At 40.0% G+C, this 15614-nt stretch overlaps 1 protein-coding gene across 4 annotated transcripts in view; it reads right to left on the bottom strand.

The window, feature by feature from the left end:
• LUZP2 (leucine zipper protein 2) overlaps positions 1–15614 on the bottom strand; it is a 349517-nt gene that overhangs the window by 136020 nt on the left and 197883 nt on the right. For all 4 annotated transcript variants that reach the window (XM_081835527.1, XM_081835525.1, XM_081835526.1 and 1 more), the window contains one exon: positions 13278–13340. In XM_081835527.1, the coding sequence (XP_081691653.1) occupies positions 13278–13340 (63 nt within the window). The remainder of the gene's footprint in view (positions 1–13277; positions 13341–15614) is intronic.

Here is a 15614-nt window from a genome sequence, read left to right as displayed (position 1 = left end):
CATTCACTGAAAGTGGTCGTAGTGAGGGTTGGCATCAACCATTTGAGTGATGGGGAAAACATTACCCTTTGTGTGGCCAGTGTCATTGCGTGACCAGGCGGTGACAGCCCCAGCCCCCAGGGATCATAAGGAAGGAATAAAGACTCAGACAACATTATATGGAATTAAAATTAGGCCACAACTTTATTAAACTTCTGAATATAGGAAGACCTTGGCTTAGGCCGGGGGGAACTGGGGCTCATCAGGGTAAATGGGTGGAGCCTGGCTATTGTCGGCTCCACCCCCTATTTATAAATGGGGCTGGCCCCACCTTCCAGCAAGAAACTTGATTACTGAGGCTGGGCATGAACCTCCAAAAATTAACACTGAGAGGCAAGCCAGCCCCATTTGCCAGCAAGCTCCCTGGGGACTGTAGCACCACGCGCCATCCTGCAAAGGGCACCCACAATGTAAAGTGTGAGTGCTCATTATATGACTCAATCTGTAGATGGCACTGGATTTAGTTGTGTCTGGATTGAATCAGGATTTTCTTATACAGTGGTACCTCTTGTTGCAAACGGGATCCGTTCCAGAGGCCCCTTCGCAGTGTGAAAACCCCCAACCTGAAGTGCCATATCTGCGCAGGTGTGTGGTACGATTTGGTGCTTGTGCGCATGCACAAAGTGAGATTTAGCGCTACTGCACATGCAGTGAAATCCGGAAGTAACCCTTTCCGGTACTTCCGGGTTGCTGCGGGACACAACTTGAAAAATCACTAACATGAAGCAAATGTAACATGAGGTATGACTGTTACTGTTCTGTTCTCAATGGAGAAAGACGGTACAGTAAGCTTATTGTCTGGCTTCCAGAATGGTGCATCCTCTAAGTCTCCTATGACACCCTCACTCCCAGTTTCATGGTGACAGTCAAATCTGGTTGGTTACATGGCAATGTGACATTAGCACATTTATGGTATCTTCCTTGATTGGCTGAGGTCATTTTGGATTAGAAAAAGCATGAAAGCAGCAGCAGTGAGGTGAATGGCAGTAAAGAGCAGCTAACAAAAAAAGGAGAAGGAGATAGTAGCTTTCCCTATTGTCCTTCACATGTGGGTTTTTGTCCTCATTTTAAAATCTGGGGATTATGAGAAATTTGGCCTTGTAGCCTTTGCTGATAAATTTAGTTTTAGAAATGGCAGTAAGGATAGTAATGCAAATTGATGCAAGCACTGTGAGTTTTATCATGTAAGTCATTTGGCTGGTGGCATTGAGGAAAAATAAGTTAAAGAAAATGTTGACATGATTGAAAATAACTGATTTGAAGATTGAAATATTCATTAATCAGGCTGGATAAGGCTTTATAAAGGTAAAATGGAAGGTACTTGAAATGTAAATTAATTTGAGCTGAATAATTATACATGTTAAATAGGTAGTTTTAGGCTTCTTGAAGTGTTAATATTTGGGACTAATGAACTGTAAAACGATGATGGGGGAAGAAATTCAAATAAATGGAAATCTCTGTTTGCTGCTTTTCTTACTGAAATCTAAGCATGCTTCTAGAATTTTAGGTAGTACCTTGCAGCAGTTTCGCTCATAGCATGCTCTCTCAACCTCTACCTATCATGGGTAATTTGAGCTAGCTGAGAGTACAGGGTGTGCCTAATGCATATTTGTGGGTAGGTGGAGAGGTGCCTGGTTCCTTAAAGGATTGTGACTACTCCTAAATATGACCTCCTTGGTCCTTGAAGTACTTGACATCATCCACCCATGTATAAATGCCCTTTTCTGAGTACAGTAGTACCTCTACTTATGAGCACCTCTGGTTACGTATCCTTTGGGATACGCACGCGCACATGGGTAGAAGCACTCTACCGCGCCGCGCACATGCGCAGAACAGGCACCTCCAGTTGTAAAAACATCAGGATCTGACTGGAGCTCCAGAACAGATCCCTTCCACAACTGAAGGTACCACTGTAAAGTGCCTGAGAGAATAGTGACAGTTCAGCTGCAGAACGGATTATCTTGACAAATTTCAGTCTGGGTTGAGGCCTGGATGAATCAGCCTTGGATGGATGAAAAAGTGGCGTAGCGTGGGTTGCCAGTGCCCAGGGCAAGGCAAGTATTTTGCACCCCCTAACCCATGCTCATTAATTGTTCCTCATCATCCTGGAAAAAAGTGACAAGTGGGGTGTTCTGTCCTGTGCCTGCTGTTGTTCAACATCTTTATAAATGACTTGGATGAAGGAATTGATACTCATCAAATCTGCAGCTGACACCAAACTGAGATATATGTATTATATTAGGGGACATTGCACACACGCACATATATGGTGAAATTATACAAAAATACATATCTTATGAGAAGTACACACAATGTACTGGGGGGGGGGAGCAGAATGCAAACTGGGAAATTGGCTAACTGAATTTAAAACTAAAAAAAAAAAAAAGAAATTGAGAGAAACAGGAATTGACACAACTGTTACTCCTTAGCATACTCCCCCCCACACCAATTACCTCAGAAAATGCGTATGAATATTCTGTGACTCATGACAATTCAGATGCTAACGTAGTTAATTAAACAATCAGGAGATTTTAAATGAAATAGGGTCACATACTCTTGTTACGATTTAAAAATGTATTGAATATCAACTGAATGTGTTATTGGCCTAAAATAGAAGGTATAGCAACACTACATTTTCTTGTGATTTTCACATCATTAGAATCCACTACCATATTTTCAAAGCAGCTCCAATGAAACAACTGTAACCAATTCCATAATCTCTTATATAGAGTCTCTGTGTAAAGGTAAAGGTACCCCTGACCATTAGGTCCAGTTGCGGACGACTCTGGGCTTGCGGCGTGCACCTTGCTCTATAGGCCAAGGGAGCCGGTGTTTGTCTGCAGACAGCTTCTGGGTCATGTGGCCAGCATGACTAAGCCGCTTCTGGCGAACCAGAGCAGCGCACGGAAATGCCATTTACCTTTCCGCCGGAGCAGTACCTATTTATTTACTTGAACTTCTTGACGTGCTTCCAAACTGCTAGGTTGGCAGGAGCTGGGACTGAGCAACGGGAGCTCACCCCATCAAGGGGATTCGAACTGCCGACCTTCCCATTGGCAAGCCCTAGGCTCTGTGGTTTAGACCACAGCACCACCCGCGTCCCTCTCTATAGAGTCTCTGAAACTAAGTACAAAACATTAAGTGTGAGCTGATTATTTATCTAAGTACAAAACATTAAGTGTGAGCTGGTAAGTCCAAGGATTTAATCTTGAGATGCATGAGGTAAATTCATATACCATTTAAACCAAATAATCCATGCTTTGTATATCATCTTTGTAGAAGAGAGCATAAGGAGAAAGGTTATCTGTGTTAATGGCTCAAATGTCAGTGCTTCCTTTAATCCATTCTTCACTGGTTACATGTTTGACTTTGTTCTGCTTGAACTATGGGACTGTACTGCCTGTAACCCAACTTTCCGAATCTGTGCTCCTTTTATCACTTCCCTAATTATGTAGCAAGCCTGACACACAAAATCTTCTACAAGATTTTCAAGCAACCCCGCTAGCTCTGATTCACATTTTATAATCTCACTTCTTTGGTACACTTAAGACTTCTTTGATTCCTTAAGAATATCTGCATATTTTTTTCCATTGTTGATTGAAATGTTTTCAGCAGTATTCACAAACTGTAGTCTGCAGGCCATGAATTCCATTCAGATGGACTGTGGAAAGGTTGCAGAAAGGTAGAGAATATACATACTTGGACCTGCACTTACATTTCTTTTCCTGGCATTCATTTTTGCCCTGGACTGGATTTATCAAATGGGTTAACAATGTCCTGACCTAGGGCTCATGTTTTCCAAAATCTGTCTTTGCTACAGTATACCATTCAAACCCACCACCCTTAAAATATTACCAGGTAAAGGGTCCCTTTTCAGAATCCTGGCCAATACACCACGGTTTTGGATTACAATACTGGTACTGCAAAAATAAAATAATAAGTGGTCTGCTAAGACAACCAGCAATGTTCAAGTAGTGCAAATTTTATGAACTGTTGCAATAGGGGAACTCACCTGTCTAACTATGCAGTTGGTAATACAATCCATATAACAATAACCATTTCCCATATTTTCCCTCTTTTGCCTTTGGTCCTTACATTTTTTAAAACAGATGCTGACAAAGCCATGTGACACTCCTAGACTCCCAATGGCATGAAATTCTGCTCATACAATTGAACTTTTCCTTCCTCTTCTCTTCCCTTTAGCCCTTCATACATCAGTAAAATCTGCTCTGCAGAGTTGGGGGACATTTTGGATAAAATGTTTGGGCATGGAGCAGAGTTGTAAGTAACTTGTATGTTGTGCAAAAAACATTCAAGTTTCTTGACTCATAAAAGTCAAACTGTATTACCTTGATCAATAGACAACAGGATCTAGCAGGTAGGCGTGATTGTTCCAGTGCAGATATTCCAGCAGCATAACTTAAATGAGGGCTCGATGAGTAACATTTTAAAAGCCCCTTTCCTACACAATAATCCATTCTGTACAAATGAGAGCGGGGACACATGCTTTTTCCATTGTGGAAACAGCTCTACATGTGAGCTGATACCATATGCTGAGGTAATTAAACTGCCATTATGAACATCACTAAGAGCAAGCACTCAAGAGTAGTACTTAGCAGAGTCACATGGTCATCTCAACATGTGTGACCAATGGATCCCAATGGCATGAAGCTTACAGTGTCAGAGATATTTATATAACCTTAGATATATTGTTTTCCATCACACTTATATATTAGAACATACAGAGAAACAGAAACTTCAGCAACAGCTTTTCTAGTTTTTTTATGCATTTAGATTATTCTAACTATAAAAGTGTTACTGCCACTGGGCATTTCTCTGCCCCCACCTCTCATCGTTAGCTATTTTACACTGGGAAAATGTACACTGTGTACAGGAAAATACATAATGCAGTGATAGCACATCATACATTGTATTTACCTAAACATTACAAGGAAGAGGTCAAAAGAGATATGAAGCAGTGGCAGTCTAGTTAATCCCTTGCTGTGTTAAGTGCTGTCAAAAATGCAATGCATACTCTAAGAGTTTTTGAAAGGTATGTATGTCTATGCCTAGAATCCTAAGAGGTTTAGCAATGGCATGTGGTTGTCTTAAATCATGGGAATGTTTTTTTCATAAATAAAATATTACTAACACAATTTGAATAATAAGTTTCAAGGAACTTCCACACATATAAAGGTAAGGAGACCCCTGACCATTAGGTCCAGTCGTGACCGACTCTGGGGTTGCAGCGCTCATCTCGCTTTATTGGCCGAGGGAGCCGGCATACAGCTTCCGGGTCATGTGGCCATCATGACTAAGCTGCTTCTGGTGAACCAGAGCAGTGCACGGAAACGCCGTTTACCTTCCCGCCGGAGCGGTACCTGTTTATCTACTTGCACTTTGACGTGCTTTCGAACAGCTAGGTTGGCAGGAGCAGGGACCAAGCAACAGGAGCTCACCCCATCGCAGGGATTTGAACAGCCGACCTTCTGATCGGCAAGTCCTAGGCTCTGTGGTTTAACCCACAGCGCCACCCGCGTCCCTCCACACCTTCTTATGTGAGGCTTGTAAATGGTCAATCACTTACTCACCTGTGGTGAATAACATGGCATCTAGGCAAATAGTCAGGAAAGCTTTTAGAAATAGGGAGACTGTTGGTTCCTTCTTCTCTCTTTTTGACTCTCATTCCTTCGTTTAAACGTTGTCCCAATGTACCACAAATGCCCAATATAATGTGGATGCGTTTTAATGGGTAGGAGTGGATATATTACAGTAATTGCAATTAATTGCTCAAGACACCCATGTGTGTAGGTTGAACATCCCACCTTTGACAGCAAAATGCAAAGCATAGGAATTATGCTTGTTTTGAGCAAGTCCAGCTATGATGTAAGTTGGCTCTCCCTTTCTTACCCACTTAACAAAGAATCAGACAACAACTTGGGAAGTAAGTTTAAAAATATAATTTGCTTAGTTATAACCTTGCATTGGTTCACAGCAATGGCAGCAATAAAAACTATGCAGCTAAATACTTATATTTACGGTATAACCAGCCTCAGGCCACAGGCGTAGCCAGGGGGGCAATCAATAAAAATACTTAACTAAGGATCTTGCCCGCTAACATGAAGCCTGTCCCCCAACATAAATCCTGGCTATAACCATCCCACGCCTCAGGCATTTGCCTGCGCTGGACCAAGCAGAGGCATGTCTCCATTGCTGATCAAGAAGAGAGAGGGAGGTGAAGGAAGTACTATATGCTCCTTCCTCTTCAGGCGAGGAGGGAAAATGACATCACAAAGAGCCCTCTCAACCAATTGTATTTCTATGGTCTGAGTATCTGCCTATCAGCAGTATAGCTCTGTGAACTTAGCCCCTTCTCATGCTAACTAGCAAGAATATCTATTTGTTAGGTTTGGCTGCTAATCTCCCACATATAGGTAGGCGAGGTAGTAAACATTTTAATGGGCTAGTAATTTCTATGGATTTATTTGCAAGATCATGTGCTGTCTTGATTTATCCTGATTTATCCTGCCCCACAAGTCTCCATAAAGCAAGTTGTGAGTCTGTAAAGGGCACGTGTATGGACCTATAGCTATATTCATGTGGTTGCTTCATGCAGCTGGTGACCTCTATGCATGGAAAAGAAAATCTGAAAGGCTTGTCACAAGACCAAGAAAATTCTCCACTAAATTATCTTGAAGAGGTCCTCTGGAGAAAAAAAGCAGATCTTTCCTACAGTTCATTTTGTTCTGTGTTTTTAACCTGTTTTGTAATTCAGTACAAAGAGACAGTGGCGTAGCGTGGGGGGTGCAGGGGGGGCCGGCCGCACCGGGCGCAACATCTGGGGTTAGGGCAAATCCACGGGTTAGGGGGCGCAAATCCACGGGTTAGGGGGCGCAAATCCACGGGTTAGGGGGCGCAAATTACTTGCCTTGCCCCGGGTGCTGACAACCCACGCTACGCCACTGCAAAGAGAGACTCAAGTGCTCCCTTAATTCTTCTTTCCAGAAACTCTGACATTTATATCTTTCTACCTTAATAATAATAGTTTGGTGACCCATTTCTATAAGCTATTATATTGACAAAGAGGTTCACAGGGTCCTGCTGTGCCTATTCAGCTTGGTTGCTATGGGAAAATATTTACTGCTTTGTACAGATGTAGGAACCTAATCTAACCTCAGCTCAAATCCCGTCAATGACATTGCTGCACGCACCATAGTGTGTAGCACAGTTGTGTTGTGCAGCCATTCCACTTGGCTACCAGCCTCAGAAAGCCTCCTAATGGACCAGTTGACCTGGTTCCCAAGGCTACTCTGGGCACCATCCTACTCACCCGCTTGTGCTGTTTAGCAATGGAGCTGCAGCACTGTGAACCCTCAGCTGGGCTCTATTTTCCTCTTTCCCAGTCTATTGCATGGATAACAAATGGCAAGGTGGAGGAGACTGCCTCATTCATTCTCCAAGTGGTGTTTTGCTTTCCTCATTTGGAAGGGCAGGGTCCATAGACATGTTGTGGATGTTGTTGTTCTTAAACAAGCATAGTACATACATGCATCTGGAAGGGCTGCTAAGAAGCCCTTAGAGGCATCCTAAGGGACTTTCACTGGCTCTAGAGCTGGTATCAGAATTGGAAGATCAGTCCAATGGGATTTGATATAAAGAATTACAGCTGTAAAAATTTAAGATTAAGAAAATTTTTAAAGAGAATTAAATATAAAAATGGATGAAGGATTGTTAAAAAATTTTAAAACAAGGATGCAGTGAAGGGGAGGTATGGGGAAGTCGTGTTATGTTTGTTTGTTTTTTGTTTGTGTTGTAAAATTAATAAAAATTATTTTTTAAAAAAAAATTTAAAAAAAATGGAAGATCAGTCCAATGTTCCCGAATAAAAGTGGAAGGCTTCAAAAAGAAGTTGAATTGGATGTAGGTGGCACAAGGAGAAAACCACTTAAAACCTCTCCCATACAAACTTTCCCATAGCATCTGAGATATAGAGAGAAAACTCTGCTCAATGTATCTTCCATTCATTAACAAACTTGTCTAGGCAGCTTGGATTTGTGCACTCATTTTCTGAACATCTCTTTCAAGGGCAATGCCCACCAAGCTTTATCGCTGTCTACATTTCATTGGTTCCTGAAAACTTATTGTAAAACGGCATTTTAATTTGTGTTGTGAATGTGAAAGATAAAGAATGCATGTTAATGCAATCCTATGTATTTACTCAAAGGTTTCACTATGTTCAGTGGGGCTCACCTTTTAGTCAGCCTGTAAAAGATTGCAGGGAAGACATGCTGTACTGATCATACTTTTCTATCGCTAGCCTTCTAGACTTTTTCTTTTTTAATTATAGTTTACATTTTAATTTTAAATTGAATGTTAAATTGTATGTTTAATTTTGTGTTCCACCATGGTAAGCATCTGAAAAGGAAACGTATCTGTATATATAGTATAAATATAAATAAACTATAGATAGGCCAGAGTTCTTAGCTTGCATCGTATGCCTGCCTACAAGCATCTTTGGCAAGCAGCCTTTAAAAATTATATATAGGAAACTCTTTCAGGCAGAATCAGTGCAATTCATTACAAAGATTTTGCCGGTACCATTAATCCCACATAAGCAATTTTTTCTATTTCCTTTAATGTAAGGATTGCTTTTCACTTACATTAACTATGGGGTGAAAAATGTAATAAGTTTTTTCTACAACTTTGTGAGGGTTTGTTCTTTTTTAAAACCAAGACTATATCTGCCGACACTGGAAAATGGCATGCTAGGATTTTTGACTTACAAAAATATTTGATCTTATTTGAGTTCCTCAGGTCTTTGTCTCAGGATTAACTGAACCAGTTGTCTGTGATAGGTAAGATCAGTGCTTTTTTCTGGGGGGGACGCAGGGGGATGCATACCCCCAAACGTTTTGTGAATCTTTGTACTTGTATTTTCCCCGATTTGAACTATAAAATGGTGGTTTTCTTGAATCAAAATGAGAGTACTCATAAACATTTTTTTTAGAAAAAAGCATTGGGTAAGATAAATGACATTGATCCTGTGCTGTGGCTGATTTCAGAGAAAAGAGGATGAACCTACCCATCACTTTTGTGTTGCCCCCTTCCCATTGAGATACAAAAAGATATAACTAGCGTCAGTATAACAAACTGGTTCAGGCAGCTTCAACTCCCACCCCACCACTCAAACTTTAGGGATTCTAGGCTGTACTCTGCTAGCAGCAGGTTTTGGACATCAAGATGGAGATATGACACCCTTTTGTGTTCAGCTGTTTGCCTGGAATATTTATTAACAGGTCCTGAAGTATCCAAGAACGACATCTATATGTTTACACATGCATTTCCTTGGGAACTGCTTATATTTTCCATTCCCATTTCTATTTAAACTTTGCTTGATTGCATTGCAAACATCACTTTTAATTTAATTTAATTTACTATATGGCAGTAAGGCCCAGCATGTCAAACGATATGCTCTCTTTTTTAAAAAAAGCAAATATCTGGTAGTTACACTCCTGGTGACACATGTTTTAATAAGAATTAAAATCAACCTTTTAAACTTTAGTTTGATTTTGCAAATGGTCATATTTCCTATGTTCTGAGCCTTGCAGTGAGATCCAGCTATGCTATAACTCCCACAGGAGATTTTTGTTTGCCCCCTCCAGCCTAAGAAACCTACTACAGCTATATGCACCAACCATGGTATTACTATTATTACTATTACTATTACTATTACTATTAAATATATTATCTACCCTTCACCAGCAAGTTCCAGGGTGGGTTACAACAATTAAAGAGTGGGGAATTAAACAGATTACAGCCACAAGAATAGAGGAGGCTCTGAAAGCACACATATCAGATGTCAAAGGTCAGGGAAAAGTACCTACCCAATCAATCAAAGGGAATTTAACCCACGACCTCACAGCACATGTGGGTTTTAGTCAGCCATTGCTTACTTTTAGCCCCTCTCCCATGGGTTGAGCTAGTTGGGTGCCTACTGATACGGTGTACTCAGATCACCAGGCATTGGCTTTTAGCACAACCATAGTTTCCTTTGGGTTTTGATTCAGTGACCACCCATAGCATGACCACTAAAGTTTGTCTGTCATTATGACTCAAGGCTTTTCATCAGCAAACCTTGTGAGACTGCATTGCACATATAAACAACCAAATCATTGCCCCATTCAATTTCCAGCAACACAAAATCCCTTGTGAACAATCATAACATGGAATATGTCTTTGCTTCCTTGGGGTTATTAAAGGTGGTAAAGCTAAACTTCCCAAGCTTACAGAAAAGTATGACCACAGAGTTAGCAGTGCATCCAGGCGACAAGGATGTTTACAAAAAGGCCAGCGCTTTGCATTTTTGTTCACTGAAACATGCTGATGAAAGCATTGCGAAGTTCCAGTCTTGTTTAAAGAATAGCATTCATCAAAATTCATTAGGCACCGCTAAGCGTTTAGGTGAACCGATGCAAGCAGTCCCAAAGCAGCCATAAGCTTCCATTTCATACCTTTTATTTTTATGCGTCTTTTAAAGCGTTTTATGTGAAAGGAGAACATAGATTTTTGTATGACTCCCCAAGAGACATTTTAGCACATTTCCCATCCCAAAGAGGCTTGAGAGATTGCAGGTAGAAAATGAAATTGTCTCGCAGGAGCTGGTGGGTGACAAATGCTTCAACCAAGCTGCTATATAATATAAAGTGGCAGAGAAGATCAAAGCTCTTTATGCTACCAGGGATCAAATACTTCACACAGCTGGAGGAGCTGCAAACCCCAAAATGTGCTAAAATGATATCAAATGGTTTGAAGAAACCTAAATTGAGTTATTTCTTAATATCACCTTTACCCGAAAACAGGCAGCTTAAAAACAACGTAATATAATGCAGGTATTTTTGGTGTTTATGATACCAACTCTGTAGAGATGGGGGAGAAATTTGTTTCTTTTGCATTTTAATGTGAACCTACCTAATTTGTGCTTCCCAAACCAAAATGGAATTATCCTTTGAAATTTGCACTGCTGTGATTTCGGAGATGCTGTTCTCCATCCAAATGCATGTGTACATATAGGCATATATTGGGGAAAAGTGTGTATTTTAGTGAAAATAGTACAAGAGTGCCTGTATATTCCTGCCTGATCACCAAGGCCTGCAAGTGAGGCCCTCTGTGTCATACTACAGCCTGCAGAAATCCATTTGGCAGTGACTAGGGAGAGGGCTTTTCTCTATTCTAATGCCCACCCTGTGTCATTTGCATCCCCTCTGAAGTGAGTCAGGACTCAGCAGCCAATGGTGATATGTTTCTGGCACATTTCTCAACTTTCTCATTCACTCATTTCTCAACTGCTCCACTAAGTCACTTGCAAATGCTATATTGCATTCACTGCATGTACTGGGCTTTTTTCATGGATTTTTATTTTAGGTTATTTTAAGCCATCTTGACTTTTTTTTTTAAAAAAGCTGCCAGATAAATGATTTTGATACAGTAAATGATGTTAGGGAAAATCTCTTGCAAAAATGTGTATGTTAGGAGAAAAGCATGCCAACTGCATATGAATTTCCATGTGAACCTAAAATAAAGTTTCTGATGCAGAAATCCAGTGAACTGTCTGGAAAAAATGAAAGAGAGACGGAGAGAGGGAGAAACCAAAATTGTAAGATTTATCCATCTCCTCATTTACAACTTTAAAGATGGCTCAAAACTGTTTTGTTTAAAGGTGCTTTTTTCATTGACCAATTCACAGAATTTTGTTCCTGATGCTTCTGTTTTCCACAAGTTTTTACACTGATTTTATTGTTATTATTTACTGTGTTTGTGACTCACTTTGAGCATCTCATGGGGGGGAGTTGTGTATAAATATTTATACAAAAATAAATAAATCAGCAAAACATAGCCACTTCTTTAAAAATGGAGCGGATTCACAAGCCTACTGTAAATGCCCTTAAACTGCGAGGCAACAACTTCTCACAAACACATCTCACCATAGAGCTGGTGAATTATTTGAATTTGGACTTAATAGAACTTGATTGCTTTGAGAAACACTGTTTATTCATACACTCAAAGAAATGAATCACTGAACTCAGTGGAACTTACATCTGAGTAGGATTGTGCTGGGAATATGATGTAATATAAGCAAAACTAGATAGTTCCCATTTTCAATTGTACATTCTTTTTTTCTCTCTTGTTTTTTGAAAGACAATAGAACCTGTTTAGGGTTGCCATACGTCTGGAATTTCTCAGACATATTCGGAATACTGTAGTCGGCAGTAGTGTCAGGACAGAAATCAGTAAAAAAAAAAAAAAGTCCAGGGAAATCTGGACGTATGGCAACCCATGTTGCCAGGGTCGTTTGTGCCATTTACCAAAATAAAAGCTCAAAAATGTCATTTTTTGCAAATTTGCAAAACTTTTCTTGCTGGCTTTTCACTGTTTGGAATATGGCAACCCCATCGAGAATCAGTCTTACTATAGAGAATTTCAAATACTTGTTTCCTCCTGTTTCAGAACATATAGTTAAAAATCCATTATTATATCTAAGCCATAAGAAAACCATTCACTAAAATGTGAATTTAAGGCAAACAGACATAGTTATTTCTGAATGTTCATTTTTCAGTCAGGGCAGGGACAAAGAACCCAGGACAAGAAAAACCAGTGGGGGGGAAATGCAGATTTCATAAAAAACAAGCAGACAGGAGTTTGGAACAGGCATGTTATCATAACAGGAAAAACCTGGGAAAGGCAGGCTTACCAAAAATACAAGTCACCAGAAAATAATCAGATATCAGAAGCATGCCAGATTAGCACTAAAACTCCAGGACAGAATTAACAACAAGGCAGGTGGGATAGAGTGGGGATGGCTAACCTGTTGGCCTACCAATGCTGCTGGACTACAACTCCCAACACTTGGCAGGCCACAGGTTGGCCATCCCCTGGATACAGATTTCAAACTTCAGGCCTTGAACACAAGATGGAATGTTGCACAATATATCATTAAGGGGTTAACTGGAGTCAGCAAAGACTATTTCCCTAGAATGGGGCCAGGTTGCTCAAAGGAACAAGGTGTAAAAATATGGCAGAATAGAAACTGGGTATTGTAAATACCCCAGGCATCCAATCTCTGTAACTTTTTATTTAATTCCACAGAAACAAATACAGATTTTTAATATACAGTAATTGTACACTATCATTAACGATGTACGTATTTTAGGTATGTTTCTGACAGCTAAGGATCCTCTTACCTCATTTTGAAGATCCCTAATCATTTTGCTCTTCCTTTCCATTTCAGTCTTCAAAAAGTTAATCTAAAAATGAAAAATAACCTTTTAATTGATTGCCATAAATTCACCCAAAAACTCCCAAGAGAGAGGCATCTTATAATTTTTATAGATCAATTTTTACCTGAGTACCTTTTAGAAAGGGGATTCTTCTCTGTCCGCCCAACCACTATTAACACTCTTTGATGAAACACTGGAAGAAGTCCTATATAACAAGTTGGGCTACTTTTAGTGATAACAAGGTTGAAGATGGGTAGACAGCAGAAAAAGGAAACTGGAATGTATAGCAGAATGTGGAGTGTATGGCAAAATCTGGCAGGTGTCTCCCTCAGAAAAACTCGCATAACAAATGGATGAGCATTAGTTAAACAGGATAAATTTTAGAGCATTTGGTTCTCATTCTTATCATTCTCTAGGTTGGGTGGGGAGGTAGAAGAGATAGTAATTCCCTTTGGAAAGATGCTTTACCTTGAGGAGATTATAGTGGATATATTATACTATGATCCCAGAATACAATGCAAGACTATATTTTCTGTCGTATATAACACAGGCATGGACAAAACACAACACATTGCTGTTTTTTCTGGGGACTATACTACTTCAGGACATATTTGAGAGCACACATTGAAATGATCTATTTATTTTTTTAAAAAAAGAAAACCTTTCTACACAGGGAAGGCTACTTTAGCGGACCAGAGAGTTTTGACTAGAAATGTTTCTTCTGACACTCCAAGTTTCCTGATGGGGACATTTTATCACTTCTCACATCATCTTATCCCTTTTTCAGAATTCTGTTTTTCTCCCTTTATTCCAGTCCTACCTATATAACTAGCATCTAATAGCCTACAAAGAAAATTACTAGAGTTGAACATGAGAAAAACAAACAAACCCTAATGCTGTGCCAAAATCTGTCCTCCAGTTTCTTGAAAGTCTCCCCCCCCCCCACACACACCTTTTCTATCTCATTCTTGGGTCAATCAATAATTTCTTTAGACTATCCACGGAGGCAGAATTTTTAGCTTATTTTATCACCGTGAGCCCCGAAGGATAAATGTGATTTTTCTTCCAGCAAGCATTTCTCCAGTATTTTGCAGCCTCCCTCAATGTCCATTCTTCCTTTTAAAAAAACGCAAAGCCCCATAGGAGGAGTTGCCTCTTGTTATGTTCCCCTGGACTGTAACTGAAGTCTGGGGACCATGGCTGCAGAGTTCACACCACTGGTGATATCATTTGTAAAATGAAATAAATAACATTCACAAAGTCACTTTCAAGCAAGGTAAGTACATCAAAAACTCTGCACCACAATAAAGAGAACTTCTCCTAATTTTCTCTCCCTTTTGATCTTTTTGAATGCAATTTGTTTTTTCATTACTTGATGGAAAATCTTTGGAATAAAATCTCAGACTTAAATATGATTGATTATGATATTCTCCATTGCCTTAATGTGCTCAGACTAAAAGAGATCCATTATTTCAGAAAAAAAGAAAAAATCAAAACAAAATAATACATTCCATGTATAAAGCCTATGACGATGGCATTCACTTAGCTTTTTGTCATGTGATAGGGCAGCTATCATACTTCTTACAAGCATCTTATTAATGCTCAGAATAAACCATATGATAAAATATTGACTAATATGCAGTGCCATAGTTATTTGCATTTCTCTACCATATATGTTACTTGGTCAGGAGGAATACACTGTCCCACATTCCTCTCACTCCCATCTCAGGGTTGCATGTGGGACTTCTCATATTTTATATCTGTTCAGTTATACATGATTGATTGTGGTTTCTGTATGATTCCTTCAAGGATTTCTGTAATGTTTGTATTTTATTATTTATGTAGAATACATGTACCCCACCCCCTTTGTAGACTTCAGACCCTGATGAAGTGGCTTACAAAAAATTCTCAAAATAAAAATCACACACAAATCGAGGTCAGGAACAGAAATTGCATGGTGTCCAAAGGAAACCAAGATTACTCAGACAGCGTTTCCTGTCATCACCATTGATCTTCCCTGGTATGCCAGAGAGCAGCTCCCTAAGGTGTCCTGAGGCAAGGGAGTGAGGCTGAGCAGATGGATCTCACACAACCCATAATGAAAGGAAGTCTTCCCTTCATGTCAGTTGGTAGTTGCCAGCCAACAGCTCCTGAATTGGTCCTGTGAGGCAAGTGAAGGGGCCTAAGCAGCTGGACTTCTCTGAGCCCAAGACTGAAGGAGTCTTCGCTTGCTAGCAGTTGGATGCTGCCAGTCAACAGCTCCCCTGAGGCAAGGAATTTGCATGTGAGGATTAGTAAGTG

This window comes from Podarcis erhardii, assembly GCF_964252035.2.
Source record: "Podarcis erhardii genome assembly, chromosome: 1".
Lineage (NCBI taxonomy): Eukaryota > Metazoa > Chordata > Lepidosauria > Squamata > Lacertidae > Podarcis > Podarcis erhardii.
The sequence above is the reverse complement of the archived record's forward strand: the minus strand, read 5'-3'. Positions and strand labels throughout refer to the sequence as shown.